Below are 20,183 nucleotides of genomic sequence, written 5' to 3'. Positions count from 1 at the left end.
TCCATGAACTGCAGCACACCAGGCCTCCCTGTCCATCACCAACTCCCGGAGTTCACCCAGACTCGAGTCCATCGAGTCAGTGATGCCATCCAGCCATCTCATCCTCTGTTGTCCCCTTCTCCTCCTGCCCCCAATCCCTCCCAGCATCAGAGTCTTTTCCAATGAGTCAACTCTTCACATGAGGTGGCCAAAGTACTGGAGTTTCAGCTTTAGCATCGTTCCTTCCAAAGAAATCCCAGGACTGATCTCCTTTAGAATGGACTGATTGGATCTCCTTGCAGTCCAAGGGACTCTCAAGAGTCTTCTCCAACACCACAGTTCAAAAGCATCAATTCTTTGGCGCTCAGCTTTCTGCATAGTCCAACTCTCACATCCATACATGACTACTGCAAAAACCATAGCCTTGACTAGACAGACCTTGCATTTCTCAGTGGTTAACAGTCTATCTCTCCCTACTAAGATGCAAGCTCCAGGAAGACCCCCTATGAGGCATTTGTGTGATGAATCACTGTGTCCCAACATCATTCAACTACCTGCCTGAGGTCACCCAGCAGAACAGCCACAGCTCTGGACTGCCAGCTTGGTGCCATTTCCAGAGCGCCCCGGTGAGTGAGGGAGCTTGGGCTTTGGGCTCACCCAGCTTTTCTGAGCATTGGTTTCATCATCAGCAGTATTGTTAGGGGTTGACTGGGTGCATATCTCTTGTGAAGCAATAAACAAAGTGCCGGGCACCCAGTCAGTGCTCAATAAATGTTTATTTACCGTTCATTTCCCTTAAGAAGATATGGGATTTGGAACAACATGGTCGAGATGGAACTAGATGCTATGACCTGAAAGGTGGCAGGCCTAGCGGCAGGATGCAAGCGGCCTCCCTGCCCCCTCCCTGCCCCGGGCTCCTTAGTCCATGGGGTTCTGCAGGCAAGGATACTGGAGTGGGTTGCCATTTCTCCCTCCAGGGGATCTTCCCGACCCAGGGATCGAACCCAGGTCTCCTGTATTGCAGGCAGATTCTTTACTGTTTGAGCCGCCGGGAAAGCCCAAAGAGGCTACTAGCTCAGGCCACCGCTGCCGAGTGTGGGCGTGGTCAGCGTTCCCTCCGCCTCCTGTCATTCTCCGGACTCCGCCCCGCGGGCTCCGTTCCCAGGAGAGGCTGTTTTCCTGCTGGCCACAGTATTTGACGGTTAGATGCCGCCAGAGGAGTGACTGAGGAGGAGGCATCTGCGTTTAGAAGGTAGGATACGCAGAGGGAGGAGAGCTGGGAAAGCTTGAGAAGGTGTTGTCTTTGAAGGATTCCTCGGGCTTTGGGGACTGGAGGAGAAGTGGGTGTGGAACTGGGGGAGGGGAAGGAGCACACGGAGCCAGCCGGCCAGTCCCAGGGGACCCTTTGCACCTAAGCCCTTCTGAGATTTCCAGGATTCTGTCATAATCCACACATTATTTCTTCAAGGCGTCTGTGTGTATCAGGCTCCTCTGATCGTGTGGGGAAAATGAAACTGAAAGCAGGACTCGACTTTCGCAAGGCTTTTGTTGAGCTGTTTTTATTTTCTACTCTGAAAGTTTACTCGGATTTCTTTCATTATTATTATTCCCTGGAGCAGGAAATGGCAACCCAGTACTCTTGCCTGGAACATTCCACGGACAGAGAAGCCTGGTGGGCTACAGGCCGTGGAGTCTTACTACTATCAATTTTTTTTTTTTCTTTTCCGTTTCCTCATAAGTTAGTCCAAGGTGTGGTGTTCTTAAATGATTGTATTACTTTGAAGTTAGCAGTTGGAGGAAGCGCCTGGAATAAGTAAAAGAGCAGAGAAGAAAAGTTTGTAGAAACCCTGAATCCTCCAGGTTTCTTTGAGCTTCTTTCTTTCCTTGATCTTTTCCAGCCCACCTCACATTCATTGTCGCTAAAGGTGTTTACACAAACATTTGATCCAAAGAGTTCATTGCTGGGTGACTGTGCTTCCGCTGCACATTTGGTTAGCTCTCTGAGGGTAGAGGCTTTGAGACTGTCAGGCAGGTGGGACTGCTGAAAAATGGTTGCTTTGTGATTTTTGTAGCAGCTACTGCTAAGTCACTTCAGTCGTGTCCGACTGTGCAACCCCATAGACGGCAGCCCACCAAGCTCCCCCATCCCTGGGATTCTCCAGGCAAGAACACTGGAGTGGGTTGCCATTTCCTTCTCCAAGAACAAAAGCTGCTGCTGCTAAGTCACTTTGTAGCAGAAGCAGGTATAAACATTCAGGTAAGTTTGCTGCCCTCTGCTGTCTGAATTGTATCTAAATTGCTCAGATCTGATGGAGGGCAGTTGTACTAAACTGACCCCTCATAGGTTCCCTATTTGTGTAGCATGTAAAGCACTGGGTGGGAAAATGGGGTGTGTTAAAGTTTTTTTTTTCTTCTTTTCATAAAGTGATGTGATTAGCTCTACCATTTATTGAAGGCCTAATATTTTACCCTCTCCCTACTTCTGCTGCTGCTGCTAAGTTGCTTCAGTCGTGTCCGACTCTGTGCAACCCCATAGATGGCAGCCCACCAGGCTCCCCCGTCCCTGGGATTCTCTAGGCAAGAATACAAGTGGGTTGCCATTTCCTTCTCCAGTGCATGAAAGTGAAAAGTCAAAGTGAAGTCGCTCAGTCATGTCCGACTCTTTGCGGCCCCATGGACTGCAGCCTATCAGGCTCCTCTGTCCATGGGATTTTCCAAGCAAGAGTACCGGAGTGGGGTGCCATTGCCTTCTCCCTACTTAAGTACACTTTATATGGGGGACTGTATTTTTTGTCATCCCTATTTGAGGGAACAGAAAATTCAGACTCAATTATCTAAGGTTACACAATTAGGAAGAGTCTAGAGTTACACAACGGTACCCCACTCCAGCACTCTTGCCTGGAAAATCCCATGGGCAGAGGAGCCTGGCAGGCTGCAGTCCGTGGGGTAGGTAAGAGTCGGACACGACTGAGGGACTTCACTTTTCACTTTCCTGCATTGGAGAAGGCAATGGCAACCCACTCCAGTGTTCTTGCCTGGAGACTCCCAGGGACAGGGGAGCCTGGTGGGCCGCTGCCTATGGGGTCACACAGAGTCGGACGCGACTGAAGTGACTTAGCAGCAGCAGAGTTACACAACCAGGGGCCAAACTTGGATCTTGCAGAGGTGGGGGCTCGAGTGCTTCCCCTGCTCCAGGAGTCCCCACCCTCTGGGATCCAATGCCAGATGACTTGAGTTGGAGCTGATGTAATAATAATAGAAATAAAGTGCACAATAAATGTTACGCTCTGAGTCATCTCCAAACCCACCCCTTCCCCACCCCCAGGCCATGGAAAAATTGTCTGCCACAAAACTGGTCCCTGGTGCCCAAAAGTCTGGGGACTGCTGCTCACTCTACACTACTTTGAATAGGAGTGCACAATTTTGCACTTACAAAGAGCCAGGAATGGAGTGAGCATGCGCAACCAGAAATGCAGATTGATGAAAAACACGTTTTTTCTTATTAAGTAAGGGTTCTGTTTTTTTTAAGAGGCCATTTATTTCTAATAAGAGTATGTTTATATGGCATTGGAAAAAAATGTGTTAATATAGGTTGAGAATCTTAAAAACAATCATAGCCTTCGACTGGTCATTCAGTTCTTTGAAATCAATTGTAAGAAATCTATTATAAGATATATCATAAGAAAACAAGATAAAATAAGCTAAATTTGCTGTAACATTATTTAGAATTGTGAAAAAAAAATCTAATTTTGAAACTCTTGTTTAAAAGTTTCTTTAAAAATCTGCTCAGTAGTAGGGAACTGAAACACCTCTCTGATGGTCTATTGCAGACTTTAAAATATTTTAAAATACTTTGTAATAACATAGGACATTATTTATAATTAAGGTATTAAATGAAAGGAAGCCAAATGCAAAGTTACAGATCATGAGCCCAACTATTTTAAAAAATAATTTATAGACTGTACTAACTATGCCTGTTTCTAAGCAGTGGGAGAATAGAGTAATACTTTTCTTGCTTACAATTTACATATATTTATGTTGCTGTTGCTTTTCAGTTGCTAAGTTGTGGCTGACTTAGCCATTTGTGACACCCTGGACTGCAGCACACCAGGCTCTTCTGTCCTTCATTGTCTCCCGGAGCTTGCTCAAATACATGTCCATTGAGTCGGTGATGCTATCTAACCGTCTCATCCTCTATTGCCCCCTTCTCCTCCTGCCCTTAATCTTTCCCAACATCAGGGTCTTTTCCAATGAGTCGGCTCTTCACATCAGGTGGCCAAATTATTGGAGCTTCAGCTTCAGCATTAGTCCTTCCAATGAATATTCAGGACTGAACCCCATGAACAGTATGAAAAGACATATATTTATAATATTCTATAATTAAAAAATTATATAATAGATGTATTTTGAAAACATTGCTAGTAAAATTAATTTATCTAATTCAAATGTTTTCTCACTCTTATAACACTACAAATTACCTCTCTCATCTCCAGGTGAAAATTCAGAAGACCCCAAGAGTATTGTGCCTCCTCATACTGGTGGTCTGTAGCCAGACAATTCCTATTTCCCCTGACAGGAGTTTCTAAGCGTTCCATGTCTCTTTGATCAAATCCCAAGGAGATAAGTTTTCATTTTCTCAAAGAGAAGGCAAGAAAGTTGTAGCCAGTGGTATATACCATCATGGAGACTGAGAGCCATAACAACCCTCAGGAAAGACCCACACCCTCTAGTAATGGGAAGGCTTCAAAGGATGACAATCATTTGTTGATTAAAGCTGTTAAAGATGAAGACATTGAGTTGGTCCAGCAACTGCTAGAAAGAGGGGCTGATGTCAATTTCCAGGAAGAATGGGGTTGGTCGCCTTTGCATAATGCAGTGCAAGTTGACAGAGAAGACATTGTGGTTCTTCTGCTTAGTCATGGTGCTAAGCCTTGTCTGCGCAAGAAGAATGGCGCCACTCCCTTCATCATTGCTGGGATTGTCGGAAACGTGAAGTTGCTCAAACTATTACTTCCTAAAGTAGCAGATGTCAATGAGTGCGATGTTAATGGCTTCACCGCTTTCATGGAAGCTGCTGTGTATGGCAAAGTCGAAGCCTTAAGGTTCCTGTATAGCAATGGAGCAGAGGTGAATTTGCACAGAAAGACAATGGAGGATCAAGAGAGGATTAAGAAAGGAGGGGCCACTGCTCTCATGGATGCTGCTAGAAAAGGGCATGTAGATGTCGTCGAGATCCTCCTTCATGAGATGGGGGCGGATGTCAATGCCCAGGACAATAGGGGCAGAAATGCTTTGATCTATGCTCTTCTGAACTCTGATGATAAGAAGGTGAAAGCCATTACTCGCCTTCTGCTGGACTGTAAGGTTGATGTCAATGTGAGGGGGGAGGGAAGGAAGACGCCACTGATCTTGGCAGTGGAAAAGAAGAACCTGGATCTGGTACAGATGCTTCTGGAACAAACAGGTATAGAGATCAACAGCACAGACAGTGAGGGTAAAACAGCACTGCTGCTTGCTGTCGAGCTTAAGCTGAAGGCAATTGCCCAGTTGCTGTGTCACAAAGGAGCCAGCACAAAATGCGGGGACCTTGTCGCAATAGCGAAGCGCAATTATGACTCTGACCTTGCAAAGTTTCTTCGCCAGCATGGAGCCGTAGAAGACGTTTGCCCTCCCGCTAAGGCCTGGAAGCCTCAGAGCTCACGTTGGGGGGTGGCCCTGAAACATCTCCACAGGATATACCGCCCTATGATAGGCAAACTTAAGATCTTTATTGATGAAGAATACAAAATCGCTGACACTTCTGAAGGGGGCATCTACCTGGGGTTCTATGAGGAACAAGAGGTAGCCGTGAAGCGGTTCTATGAAGGCAGCACACGGGGACAAAATGAAGTCTCTTGTTTGCAGAGCAACCGAGCCAACGGTCACGTGGTGACATTCTATGGCAGTGAGAGCGACGGGGGCTGTCTGTATGTGTGCCTTGCCCTGTGTGAGCACACGCTGGGGAAGCACTTGGCTGAGCACAGAAGAGAGGCTGTGCAAAACAAGGAAGATGAATTTGCCCGAAACATCCTCTCATCTCTGTTTAAGGCTGTTGAGGAACTACACCTGTCTGGATACACCCATCAGGATCTGGAACCACAGAACATCTTAATAGGTGAGTCGCCAGTCTTCTCTAGAAATATAGGGTCTTTATTTATCAGAGAAACAGATTTTCATGGCAGAATAGGAAAGAACTACAGTCAGTGTGGATTGTTCAATTTGAGGATGAATGTAGCAAATCCGTAGATACAGCGGAGTTTCTCCTGCTACCAGGTAGAACCCGTATTATTCCATGTGGAGGTGAAGGAAGCTTATGGAATACCAGGCTAACTTTATGCTGCCCTTGTCAAATACAAACATGAATGTAGGTCTTGGATGGAGCCAACTCCAAGTTTGAATTCTTAGAGGAGTCTGTAAGAAAGAGAATCTAGAAAGTGTGTTCCTTCAGACAAGGTGGCAGTTAACGGTGAATGTTGTGTGTGTGCTCAGTGACCGTGAAACTTAATGGCAAAACTGAGGTCAAACCTGGGACCCAGGATAAGATGTAACACTAGTGAAACACACTGCAAGCAGGCTGAGCAAGTCAGTGTGCACTCTGGTAAACCAAGACCATGCACTACAGCAACGTTCAAGGAAGCAAGCAGAGCTGAGTATGAAGTCCAGGGGGCGAGGTGGTGCAGTAGTAAGAGCCTCGGCTTGGACTTCGCTGGTGGTCCAGTGGTTGAGAACCCGCCTGCCAATGCAGGGGACACACGTTTGATCCCTGGTCCAGGAAGATTCCACATGTCGCCGGGCAACTACACCCATGTGCCACAACTACACCCATGTGCCACAACTACTGAAGCCCTTACTCTAGAACCTGTACTCCACAGCAGAAGTCACTGAAATGAGAAGCCCATGAACCAAAACTAGAGAGTAACTGCTGCTGTCCACAGCTAGAGAAAGCCCTCTTGCAGCAATGAAGACCCAGTGCAGCCAAACATAAATAATAATTTAGAAAGATCCTCAGCTTCAGCCAGGATTAGGGAGCCTTGCAGCCTAGTCCCACCACTTTGAAGTTTTGTAATCTCAAGCAAGTTGCTTAATTCTGTGAGTGTTGGTTTCCTCACTTGGGACTCCTTCATAACCTCCTTCATAATGTTGTTACAAAGTCTAAGTGCTGTGTGTCAAATGGACAAGTCACCTGTACATGGTGCGTGCCCAACGAAGGCCAGGTACTTATCTAGAGGGCTAAAGCGGAAGTAGATACCTAACCTACAGATATGCACTGAGTTTAAACTTGGTGTAAGGGACCAGGGCAAAAAGAAGGTGTGGGCATTTAGAGGCAGAGAGCAGTATATAAGGTACTGGAAGAGAGAAATAGGTACACATAAGATCTGGCTTTAGTTTGAGGACAGGTGTTCATGTCATTCCTTCCTGGTTTTAAGCAACTTTGCTGGCGAGATGGACAAGGGCCAGAGTATGTACAACTCTACCTGCTGAGAAAGAGTCTTTGAGGTTCATTCAGGGGTGAGGACCTTCCCAATTCTACTTGCCGATCTTGATGTGAAAGGGTCACACATCACATTCTAAAGAAAAATAATTTCTGACTACCTATTCTTCAAAATTTCTAGCACCACTTCTTCCATTCCTAAGCTTGAACAATAAAGAATCGATTATATTTCTGCATCAAGGTGGTGAGCCTAATACATACTGCAGACTCTTCCCTGTATTAAATTCTTCAAATGATGGGAAAAGATTTTTAAGTGAATTTGTAATTAAAATCAACATTAAAAAAAGAATTCTTAGAGGACAAAATCCTTGAGGAATCATGGAAAGACTAAACATAGATAGGATGGGATTGAAGATTAGCATAGGAGCCCAGGACAAATGCAGAAAGCCACAGAAAAACATTACTCATGAAAGTGGGAAGAGTACCGAAAAGCACCACTCAAAAGCGATGGAAGCTAGAAACAGGGGAGAACCAAGGACCAGAGAGCAGGCAGATTGCTACCTCAGTAGAATCAGGAAGATCAAACCCTGGGCTTCCCCTCTCCCTTAGGGACCAAGCATCTGTGACAGGCCTTTCTGCCTGCAGACACGAGGACTTCTTGAGACATTGAGTCACTGATGATTTTAAGAGAAAGACTCAAATGTGTTCCTTTATATGGCTGAGAAATATTCCATTATATATATGTACCACAACTTCTTTATCCATTCTGCTGTCGGTGGACATTAGGTTGCTTCCATGTCCAAGCTATTATAAACAGTGCTGTGATGAACTTTGGAGTATATGTGTCTTTTTCAGTTATGGCTTTCTCAGGGTATGTGTCCAGTAGTGGGATTACTGGGTTATAATGTAGTTTTATTCCTAGTTTTTAAAGGAGTCTCCATACTGTTCTCCATTGTTGCTGTATCAGTTTACATTCCCATCAACAGTGCAAGAGGATTCCCTTTCCTCCACACGCTCTTCAGCATTTATTGTTTGAAGCGGGGGGTGGGTGGGTGGGTGGCAAGGAGAGGGTGGGACGAATTGAGAGAGTAGCACATAACGTTACCATGAATAAAATAGAGAGCTAGTGGGAAGTTGCTGTGTGACACAGGGAGCTCAACACAGTGCTCTGTGACAAGCGAGAGGGGCGGATGGGGTAAGATTCAAGAGGAAGGGATATAGGCATCACTGACTCAATGGACGTGAGTCTGAGTGAACTCCGGGAGTTGGTGATGGACAGGGAGGCCTGGCGTGCTGTGATTCTTGGGGTCGCAACGAGTCGGACACGACTGAGTGACTGAACTGAACTGATGACTGATTCACGTTGTTTTAGGGCAGAAGCCAACACAATAGTGTAAAGCAATTATCTTCCGGTTAATAATAAATTTAAAAAAACTCATAAGAATTCAGAAAAAAAAAGAGAGAGAAACAAAGAGCTGTTATACACACAGGATGTCTGCCAAAGCAACTATTAAGTGGCATGGCCCACTTACCCCAGAGCTTCACTGAAAAAAGTGCAAAGCAGAGGATCTGACAATGCTCTCATCCCTCCTCTGTGTTGGATGGCATTACAGAAGCAACTCACAGGATGTCAGGGGGTCTCAACTGCAATGTAAAACATACCGTCAAAAATCACCTAAGAGTTGCTGGTAGACTTCCCTGGTGGTTCTAGTGGTTGGGACCCCCTGCTTCCAATGCAGGGAACCAGGGTTCCATTCCTGGTTGGGGAACTAAAATCCCAAATGCCACACAATGTGGCAAAAAAAAAAAAAAAAGTTATAAGAGTTGCTGATACTGAAAGGTTGTTGCTGAACCATGAAAGACGCCAGGATTCTTGGCCTCTGCAGGAGAAGAATTCAATCCGGGGCCAATGACAAGTCTTGATCGCTCAGAGCTTTTGTGTAATAAAGCTTTACTAAAGTATAAGAGATAGAGAAAGCTTCTGACATAGAGATCAGCAGGGGGCAGAAGGAGTGCCCCCCTGCTAGTCTTTAGCTGGATGTTATATAGCCACTAGCATTCTGCTAATTAGAGAAAGGAAATGTCTCAAAACTCAGAGACTGGCACCAGCCCCCTCATCCACAACACACATTTTGAGATAACATTGGCATCAGGTGAGTCATCCCGGGTTATAAAACGATTGACATGAATCTTGAAGAAAGGCAGGTTTCCAAGTAAATATAGAGTTTCATTAACATAGATTAGGAGAACAATGTATGAGTAAAACATACTGTTTTGTCAAGAGGGTTCTGAGTCTTAGGCGGAAGCATCTTGAAGACAGAGTCTAGGGTAAATACATAGTTCATTAACATAGCTTAAGACAAATATTGCCATAAGAAAAATGCACCGGTTAGCTCAAGGTTTGAGAAAAGTTAAGTTCAGAAACACTGGGCTGGATGAAACACAAGCTGGAATCAAGATTGCCAGGAGAAATATCAGTAACCTCAGATATGCAGATGACACCACCCTTATGGCAGAAAGCGAAGAACTAAAGAGCCTCTTGATGAAAGTGAAAGAGCAGAGTGAAAAAGTTGGCTTAAAGCTCAACATTCAGAAAACTAAAATCATGGCATCTGGTCCCATCATTTCATAGCAAATAGATGGGGAAACAGTGGAAATAGTGGCTGACTTTATTTTTTAGGCTCCAAAATCACTGCAGATGGTGACTGCAGCCAGGAAATTAAAAGACACTTGCTCCTTGGAAGAAAAGTTATGACCAACCTAGACAGCATATTGGAGAAGGCAATGGCACCCCACTCCAGTACTCTTGCCTGGAAAATCCCATGGATGGAGGAGCCTGGTGGGCTGCAGTCCGTGGGGTTGCTAAGAGTTGGACACAAATGAGCGACTTCACTTTCACTTTTCACTTTCATGCATTGGAGAAGGAAATGGCAACCCACTCCAGTGTTCTTGCCTGGAGAATCCCAGGGACGTGGGAGCCTGGTGGGCTGCCGTCTATGGGGTTGCACAGAGTCAGACATGACTGAAGAGACTTAGCAGCAGCAGCAGCAGCAGACAGCATATTAAAAAGCAGAGACATTACTTTGCCAACAAAGATCCATCTAGTCAAGGCCATGGTTTTTCCAGTAGTCATGTATGGATGTGAGAGTTGGACTATAAAGAAAGCTGAGTGCTGAAGAATTGATGCTTTTGAACTGTGGTGTTGGAGAAGACTCTTGAGAGTCCCTTGGACTGCAAGGAGATCCAACCAGTCCATCCTAAAGGAAATCAGTCCTGAATATTCATTAGATGGACTGATGCTGAAGCTGAAACTCTAATACTTTGGCCACCTGATGTGAAGAACTGACTCATTTGAAAAGTCCCTGATGTTGGGAAAGATTGAAGGTGGGAGGAGAAGGGGATGACAGAGGATGAGATGGTTGGATGGCATCATCGGCTCAATGGACATGAGTTTGAGTAAACTCCAGGAGTTGGTGATGGACAGGGAGGCCTGGCGTGCTGCAGTCCATGGGGTCTCAAAGAGTCAGACATGACTGAGTGACTGAACTGAACTGAACTGAACTGAACTGAAGTTCAGGTGGAGCTAGGTGTCATCATGGCAACACAGAATTTTAAGAGAAACTGCTTTTTAAATTTGTATAGAGAAGGGGAAAAAATCTTAACCTTTGTAGTTTGTTTCCTCCTGCCACTTAAGAGAAATAAAAAATGTCTGACACTTGCAGCCTATTTCCTCCATTTGGAAAACCCTGGCCTTCCTGCCTGTTACCCTCTTAATACCATGAAAGAGAGGCATCAAACAGGAGAATTTATACCCAAAGAAACATAACTATAACCAAGTATATAATTTTCCCATGGCTGTTGAAAGAAATTGTCACAAACTTGGTGCCTTAAAACAATAGGAATTTAATCTCCCATGGTTCTGGATACCAGAAGTGTGAAACCAGTTCCACTGGCACAAAGTCAGGTGTCAGCAGGGCCGAAATCCCTCTTGATGCTGTATACAGAAACTGGGCATAAGCTTTAAAATTTGTATAGCACTTTAACAATGTCTGTTGAAACTAAAAATAAAAAACTGGGCTCAGATGGTAAAGAAACTGCCTGCGATGCAGGAGACACAGGTTCAACTGCTGGATCGGGAAGATTCCCCTAGAGAAGGAAATGGCACCCCACTCCAGTATTTTTGCCTGGAAAACGCCATGGACAGAGGAGCCTTGATGGGCTACAATCCATGGGATCACAGAGTCAGACAGGACTGAGTGACTAACACTTTCACTTTTCATGGGGGGGGGGGGAATCAAATGCTAGAAGAGATGTGAAGTGTCCCATTAAACACTTTCAAATTTCTGTAGCAGAAAACACAAAGTAGCTTAAATAAGTGAAGGGAATTATTGAAATAATTGAAAACAGTTTGTGATTTATGATGTGCACCCCATCTGCTCCTTCAGTCTCATTATAGACCACCTTCCGACTCTGTCCCGCCGGCCCAGGCATTCTCCATGAATTCCTATCTGGAATTCTCTTTACCTTTCTTCCCCATTCCACTCAGCTATCCAATTTCTACTGATCTTTTCTCTCTAGGCATCTCTTCCTTTTTTTTTTTGGCCTCATCCTGAGGCTTGTGGGATCTTAGTTCCTTGACCAGGGATTGATCCCATGCCCCTTACACTGGAAGTGTGGGGTCCTAACCACTGGGTCTCCAGGAAATTCCCTAGGCATCTCCTCCTTATTGAAAACTTCCCCCTCTCTATGCAGCCATGTAGCTCTTCTCATGGTACACTTTTAGGGCATCCTGAACTTTTGGCTCGCATTTTCAAAACTGCAATTAATGTTTAGCCATGTATTTATTCCTTTACTATTGGTCTCCTTGCCCAGAGACTCTAAACTCTGCAGAGCAAGGACTGTGTTCTCCTTCCTTGCCATCATTTTTTCTCTCACGAAACATTTGTTGAACAATTTGATGTGTTCATTTTTGTGAGACTCTGGATTTCCCTACAATGCTGAGGTCCAAATTTGTAATGAAAGGGCTCTGAGTACATAATTGTACTGGCTGGTACCTGCGGTTAGCCAGCCTTCCTTCTCAGACTCCTTTAAGCCACCTCTTTGAGGACAAATCACCTTTCACTTTGTTCCCCACCTCTCTTATCTCTGTTTCTGAGGACTCAGTGGCTTCCTTCAAGGGAAGAAGATGCTGAAGGGGGGAGGGAGGCAACAATTCATTAGAAGCACGTGGTTGACTCGTGGTCACAGATGACAATGTCATAGTGGGCAGTGGAGTGGGCTTGATTTGGTAGAATGCTATGCTAAGGTGGTCTTGGATTTGGACCCTTCAGCTCTAGGGTCCAGTTGTTCTTCAGCTATAGGATATAACCTTAACTCCTGCCAGCAGCTTCTTTACAAATCTGTGCTCTTTGACCCCAGGAATTGCATGAAGGGGGAGCTGGCTATACTTGTTGTCATGCTTCCCCAACCCGTGGCTTGGGATGAATAAAATGTAAATCTTGCTCTTGGCAGATACCAGTAGGTCAAAGAATGCAGTGCACGTGACTGTTTTGAAAAGTAAACAAGGCAGATATGAGCTCATCATTCTCTTCCTCAGTGATGATGGATTGTACATTGAGTTACATATTTATGTAAATTAATTATAACATGGGGATTGAGGATTTTCTTTTTTAAAAATATATTTATATATATTTTAAATTGAAGGATAATTGCTTTACAGTATTGTGTTGGTTTCTGCCAAACGTCAACATGAATCAGCCACAGTATACATGTCCCCTCCTTCTTGAACCTCCCACCCACCTCCCACCCTCTAGGTTGTTACAGACCCCCAGTTTGAGTTCCCTGAGTCTTGAGCAAATTCCCATTGGCTATCTATTTTACATATGGTAATGTAAGTTTCCATGTTACCCTCTCCATACATGCTGCCCAGGAATAAGCAATTTCAATGCATCTCCACAAACTCTCCTTTAGATTCCAAGAACGGTGCTTGCCTGGCAGATTTTGATGAAAGCATCAAGGGGACTGGAGATCCACAGGAAATCAAGAGAGATCTAGAGGTAATTTCTAGAAACAGTTTTCTTTTCCATCTCTCTACTTCCTTATTCGTTCATTACCTTACTTCCTATGGCCGATTAAAGGACGTTTCGATTTTGCCTAGGAAAGAAAGAAGTTTCAAGGCATTTCCCTGGTATGATGGCCCTCACTCCCTTGCAGACAACAGCATCTCTCTGGGTGGGTGTGGAGTTGGTCCTTGCTGTGGCAGTTTCTGTATCTCTTTGGATGTCTCTCTACCCTCACAGGCTAAATAACAAATACATTGAGCATGCCACATTTCTTGAAGAATTACCTCTAGGAGATTTCTCCAGAATAATTCCACAATTCCTATAGGAAGTATTTGCTGCCTGAAGACAAAGTAAATGAGATTTCTCTTCCCACTCTTCAAATTCATGTGCTAAACTCCTAGGAGGGCCAGATACTAAGGCCCTCTGAAGCACATGGGAATGATGGGATTGATTCCCAGCTCAAAAGAGACTATACTTGGCCCCACAGGTTAAGATCCTAAATAACTGTTTCCCCAGAGAGGAGACAAAGCAGGAGACATATAGCCTCTGTAGACCACAGCTGCTGGATAGACTCTGACCCGTTAGGGCAGCCCGACCCGTCTTGAGTTCTCCAGGGTGCTGAACTTCCAACCCAATTGGTAAGAGTTCTCCATCCATGCCTGGCCTTTCTGGCTCAGTGGCTCCAGATCTGAGCTCCTTCCCTGACTGGTGTCTTTCTTAGTGCAGAATTTCCTGTGCTGGTCTTCCCCCTAGTCTTTCTTCCCTGCTGTGTCCTAACTCCTGGGGTGTTCACTGTGTTCTTCTGGACCTGGTCTGGCTCTTTAATCTCCTGCCTGACACAGGCCCAACCCAAAGTCCCTGTTCCGAGCCAGACTCTGAGCACCCCCTGCCCCTTGTTTAAAACCCTCTCCCTTTCCCTGGTTTATCTAAAAATTCTATCTGTACTTTGAGGTCTAGCTCAAACTCCTCTTTCTCTATGCAGTCTGCTCTGACAGCTCTGGCCTGGGATTATCTTTTGCTCCTTATAAACCTACACTTCCTTGAAGAGTTCTCCATTCCCAAGCCCATACCCAGCCTGTGGGCTCCTTGAGATTCTACCCATTTTCCATTTGCTCATAGCCTGTGCCCCACCCTCCAAAGTTCCCCAAATAGAGTGCTAATTCATAAGCACTTTTAACTTGATTTATGGGCTTCCCTGGTGGCTTAGATAGTAAAGAATCTGCCTACAATTCAGGAGACCCAGGTTTGATCCCTGGGTGGGGAAGATCCCCCGGAGAAGGGAATGGCAACCCAGTCCAGTATTCTTTCCTGGAGAATCTCATGGACAGAGGAGCCTCGTGGGCTACAGTGCATGGGGTTGCAAAGAGTCAGACATGACTGAGTGACTTTCATTCACTCCTGGCTTCTGTGCAGGCCTTGGGACTGCTGGTCCTGTATGTGGTAAACAAGGGAAACGTTTCTTTTGAGAGGCTGAAGGATCTAAAAACTGAAGACTTGATTGAACATTCTCCAGATGAGGAAACTCGGGACCTCATTCAGCATCTGTTAGTCCCTGGGAACAATGTGAAGGGCCATCTGAGTGGCCTGCTGGCTCATCCCTTCTTTTGGAGTTGGGAGAGGTAAGGAAAACAGTGTATATTACAGGCCTCTAGGATGGAGATGGTGAGTGTATTAGTCAGGGCTCTTTATATTGGGTTGGCCAAAAAGTTCAGTTGGGGTTTTCTGTAAGATGTTACTACAGAAGAACCGCAAAGAACTTTTCAACCAACCTGATATATATACAAAATAAGGAAATGTCTCATGCAATATTGGGGCTGAGAAGTTCCACCATTTGCCCTCTCCAAGCTGGTGACCCAGGAAAGTCAGTTGTATAATTTAGTCTGAATTCAAAGGCATGGGAACCAGGAGAGCTGAAGATGCAGATTCCAGTAAAGGTCTGAAGGCCTGAGAACTTGGAGACCTGAGGGCAGGAGTAGAACCATGTCCCAGCCAAAGTGATCAGCAGGGAGGCGGCAAATTTCCCCTTTCATTCTGTTCAGGCCACCCATAGATTGGATGATGCCCACTCGCACTGGGAAGGGCTGTCTGCTTCACTGGTTCAAATGCTAATCTCCTCTGGAAACGTCCCCACAGACACACCCAGAGTAATATTTAATCTGAGTGCTGTGTGTGTGGTTGGTGAAATTAACAGATGAAATTAACCATCATGGTGAGGTGGGCAGGAGTCAGGCTGGGAATCAGCAGACCCAGGCTTTTCTCTCAGCTTGGAATTTCCCGGGAGGACATCACTGGAGGAGTGACTTAACTTCTCTGGATCTGATTTTCTCCACTGAAGAACAGAAAAATGATTCGGGCAAAAAGAGACAGCGAGAGCTCTCCTATTGTGCAGATTGTTTAGAGACATGCTGTTACTACTCTTATCAAATGCCAAAATCTAATAGTTTTCTCTTTCTGGGAAAAGTGGGAAGGGTGGAGTGATCATGATCATTCTGTTATTCTCAGCCGCTACCGGACCCTCCGGGATGTGGGAAATGAATCTGACATCAAAATACGAAATACTCGTGGCAAGATCCTCCAGCTTCTGCAACCTGATACATCTGAACTTTCCACAAGTTTTAACCAGTGGACAAAAAAGGTATTAACAACTCTTATGGTCTGGGAGTTATTCCAGGAATAAGAATCTGTGTCGTGTGTTATGTTGTTTTTCCTAACTTTTTTATACTATGAGCCTGGTTCAACCAAGGAGTAAGAGGGGTTTTCCTTGCCCTCCTCCCATCCCAGACCCCCTCAGCTCTCTGGGTCTCTGCTCCAGGCCAGGTCCTCCTGAGATACTCATCTAGGCTCCTCTTTAGGATGGACTTGTCACAGCCCAAAAGCCTTTTCCTCTTCTGTGACTCTTTCTCTCAAGCCTTGTTTTCTGAGTGAGGTCTGACTAATAATTCTATTTCTACTGTGACAAGAGCAGCTGATTAAATAGAGTTTAGTCCAAGGGAGGTACTTCCATGGGGGCATTTCCATCCAGGGAGACTGGCTGCCTCTGATGCCGGTGCACAACCCAGCGTTGAGCATCCACACACCCACACTTACTTTCTGGATGAGAAAACAGAGAAACAAAAAACAATCATCTTTCAAATTCCTTCTCTTCCAGAGAAGGTCCACCCAACTTGAACTCAATATAGTGGAACATGGGCTTCCCAGGTGACACTAATAGTAAAGAACCTGCCTGCCAATGCAGGAGACACAAGGGACGTGGGTTTGATCCCTGGGTTGGGAAGATCCTCTGAAGGAAGGCATGGCAACCCACTTCAGTATTCTTGCCTGGAGAATCCCATGGACAGAGGAGCCTGGCGGGCTGCAGTCCATAGGGCCGTACAGAGTCAGTCATGACTGAAGCAACTTATCACACATGCACCTATAGTGGAGCATAATAATTAATCACTCATTCAGTCTAATTGGCACTATCAGACCTTCCACTATTGTTAATTAGCAGACATCTGTCAAACACCAGTATGTGTTAGGACCATGCAAGGTCATGGATATACAAAGCAGAGTATAGTATCCAAGTGGGGCTGAGAGATCTACAGAAGGGATGGCTGTGGGATACATGCTGGGTACCCCGAGACATAAGCAGAGCATTATGGGAAAATCCATAACTCTCGTCTTTGAGTGGGACCAACATCTTCCATATTTTGGACCTGATGTAGGACTCTACTTCTCTGTCTCTGGGTTCTCGTTTTGCTTTCCTTGCCTTGTCTGCCTCTAGACCACACATCACACTCATAATTGCTGCCTTAACATGTGTCTTTCCCACTACCCAGTAAGTTCTGCAAGGAACTGATAGTACCACCCAGGCAGCCTTCTAGTCACCAGTTACTCTTCCTAAGGGACCCTCTGGCTTCATGCTTGTTACATCTTATTCTCTTACTCCAAACTATTTCTAAATATCAGAACTATCTACAAAGAGTGTGAGCACAAATAGATAGCCAGTGGGAATTTGCTGTATGATGCAGGGAGCTCAGACCAGGTGCTCTGTGACAACCTAGAGGGGTGGGAAGGGGTGGAGGTGGGAGGGAGGTTCAAGAGGGAGGGGACATATGTATATACTTATAGTTCATCCATGTTGCTGTATGGCAGAAACTAACACAATATTATAAAGCATTCATCCTCCAATTAAAAATTTAAAAAATAAATGAAAAAAAAAAAGTGAGAGCACAAAGAAAAAGGAATTACTAATATGAGAGCAGCTGCCCTGGGACACCTAGGGACAAGGAGAAATATGTAACCTTTGGAACCATAACTACAAACAAAACAAAGAACAGCCACACTCACTATGGCAGTGGCTGCAAGGCCTGGTCTCAGTCAGGACAACTCTCTTTAAAGAGGCGATGTAATCAGCTATGAATTTGGAAAGGTGATCACAGGCTAGCAGTACTGTATAGTGTAATGAGCCAATTTCCTCATGCAGTAGCCAACGATTTCCTAAACCGTGTTTTACTGTAGTTAATTTCTCTGAAAATAATTCTCTTGGAAAATAGATACACAAATTTAAAGTTATTTATAGTCCCACATCCAAATACAACCACAATTAGCATTATGGTATACAGTGTTTACTTCCATTCTTTTCTATTAATTTGCTTTATTAATTAGTGGTAATTTTGGCCTGTATTCAAATTTGTATTCTGCCTTTTTGTATTAACATTCTATCAGGATTTATTTTGTGTTGTTACCACATTTTTGTGTAATTTTTTTTTTTAGGTTGACAAACCTGTGATGAAAAAAATGAATGCGTTTTATAAAGGGAATACCTATCAGGACACTGTAGGTGACCTGCTGAAGTTCATCCGGAATTTGGGAGAGCACATTAATGAACAAACGAATATACGGTAAGAACTGTTTTCACTCTTATAAGTCATATATGAGATCAGAATAATTTAAAAATCCCAGTTCTAAGTTTACATCTGCTATTCGATGGAAAGAAGAAAACTTATTTTGATGAAGGGACAGTCATTCCTCCCTTCTGTTTGGAAAAGGCCCACCACAAGGGTCTTATCGTCAATGATGGGCGTTCCCATCAGCTTCTTGTCTTCCTTTCCAGTTTTTGTGGAGCCTGCTTGAGCAGAAGGCTAGCGACTCTTATGAGAAGAAACACGGGATGCTAGGTGGCTGGGTAAAACAAATGTACAGTGTAAGTGTAGCCCCATGTTAATTCAGTTAGCTTTTGCTATCAAAAACCTCAGTTGCAGACTCACCCAAAGTTTGCAGTTTCCAGGGCTCTTTTGGATTTCAGCATGTAGATAAGAGATTGTAGCATTGTATTATCTCCATTTTATGGATAATAAAACTGAGGTGCAAAAAAACTTAAATTGCCGAAATTTACTGTTAGTTGAACAGTCAGGAGATGAATCTTGCTCTGTCAGATTCCAAAGTCTTTATTTATTTTGCTATAGACACCAGGGAAGCAAAAAAAAATTTCCAGGGCCATATTCTGGAAAAGGGAGGATGCAGAGGTTGGGGCAGGCATATCAAAATATTTCTGTTTCATTTCAGGATGAAGTCAAAAATTGGAGAACCTTCCCAGTATTTTCAGGAGAAATTTCCAGATCTGGTTATGTATGTCTATAAGAAACTACAGAACACAGAATATGCAAAGCATTTTCCAAAAAATCTCAATCCGAACAAAGCCAACGTGTGATGGAATTGGTGGTGGTGAGCAGGCTGGCCAGCCCTAGTGCCTTTTGAATTCAGGGAGGTACAATTTTGCTGTGCGAGTCACAACTCTCTGGGCCTCTTGATTTTTTATTTTTATTTTTTGGCCATGCGATGCAGCACGTGGGATCTTATTTCTCCCACCAGGGATTGAACCTGGGCCCTCTGCAATGGAAGTGTGGAGTCCCAGCCGCTGGACCACCAGGGAATTCCCTGGGCCTCTTGACTAACCTGGTTGCTTGTGAGTGATGAATTGGATAGCTGATGTGTCAATTCCTGGTGCAGTGCTCAACATTCTCCACGTTTACAACAACAACAACAATAACAAAAAGCATATGCTCAAACTACTGTGATCCTTAGTAAAGCTTAGTGGCAGGAGCTGAGAGGGCATCCTGCTAAGATGGCATCCTCTTGCCAATTACACCAAAGGAGTTCCTAGACCCCTAATGCTTTATTTTTACATCAATTATCTCATGTAATTCTTCCAACAACCTTACAAGATAGTATTAATGTCTGCATTTAGGAACTGAAGAGCCTGACAGACTCAGGGAGTTTGAACAACTTGACCCAGCTTATACAGCCTGCACAGAGTGCCATATAAATAGATGTGGAGTTACTGTTAACTCTCACTCGGTCACCTTATAACTTAATGACTAGCTCAGAGCTCTTCTTCATAAAACCCAAAAAGAATAGGTCAAAGGGACTCTAGGTGGTTCATTCATTCCATTCATTCATTCATTAATATTTGTTGAGCTCTAACTAGTATGTCTAAAAGTGAAAGTGAAGTCGTTCAGTCGTGTCCGACTCTTTGAGACACCACGGACTGTAGCCTACAACACTCCTCCGTCCACGGGATTTTCCAGGCAAGAGTACTGTAGTGGGTTGCCATTTCCTTCTCCAGAGGATCTTCCCAACCCAGGGATCAAACCTGGGTCTCCCGCATTGTAGGCAGATGCTCTACCATC

At 44.6% G+C, this 20,183-nt stretch overlaps 1 protein-coding gene across 1 annotated transcript; it reads left to right on the top strand.

Moving 5' to 3' along the window:
- Positions 1 to 1,195: 1,195 nt before the first annotated feature.
- Positions 1,196 to 19,438, top strand: RNASEL (ribonuclease L). The gene is made up of 7 exons (XM_068986523.1): positions 1,196 to 1,231; positions 4,473 to 6,133; positions 13,421 to 13,506; positions 14,926 to 15,131; positions 16,015 to 16,147; positions 18,268 to 18,395; positions 19,060 to 19,438. The coding sequence occupies exons 2-7, from the start codon at positions 4,660 to 4,662 to the stop codon at positions 19,202 to 19,204; spliced, it is 2,172 nt and encodes a 723-aa protein (XP_068842624.1). The 5' UTR covers positions 1,196 to 1,231; positions 4,473 to 4,659; the 3' UTR covers positions 19,205 to 19,438.
- Positions 19,439 to 20,183: the final 745 nt, after the last annotated feature.

This window comes from Capricornis sumatraensis, chromosome 14 (genome assembly GCF_032405125.1).
Source record: "Capricornis sumatraensis isolate serow.1 chromosome 14, serow.2, whole genome shotgun sequence".
NCBI classification, from domain to species: Eukaryota; Metazoa; Chordata; class Mammalia; order Artiodactyla; family Bovidae; genus Capricornis; species Capricornis sumatraensis.
This window is presented reverse-complemented; position numbering and strand designations above follow the sequence as displayed.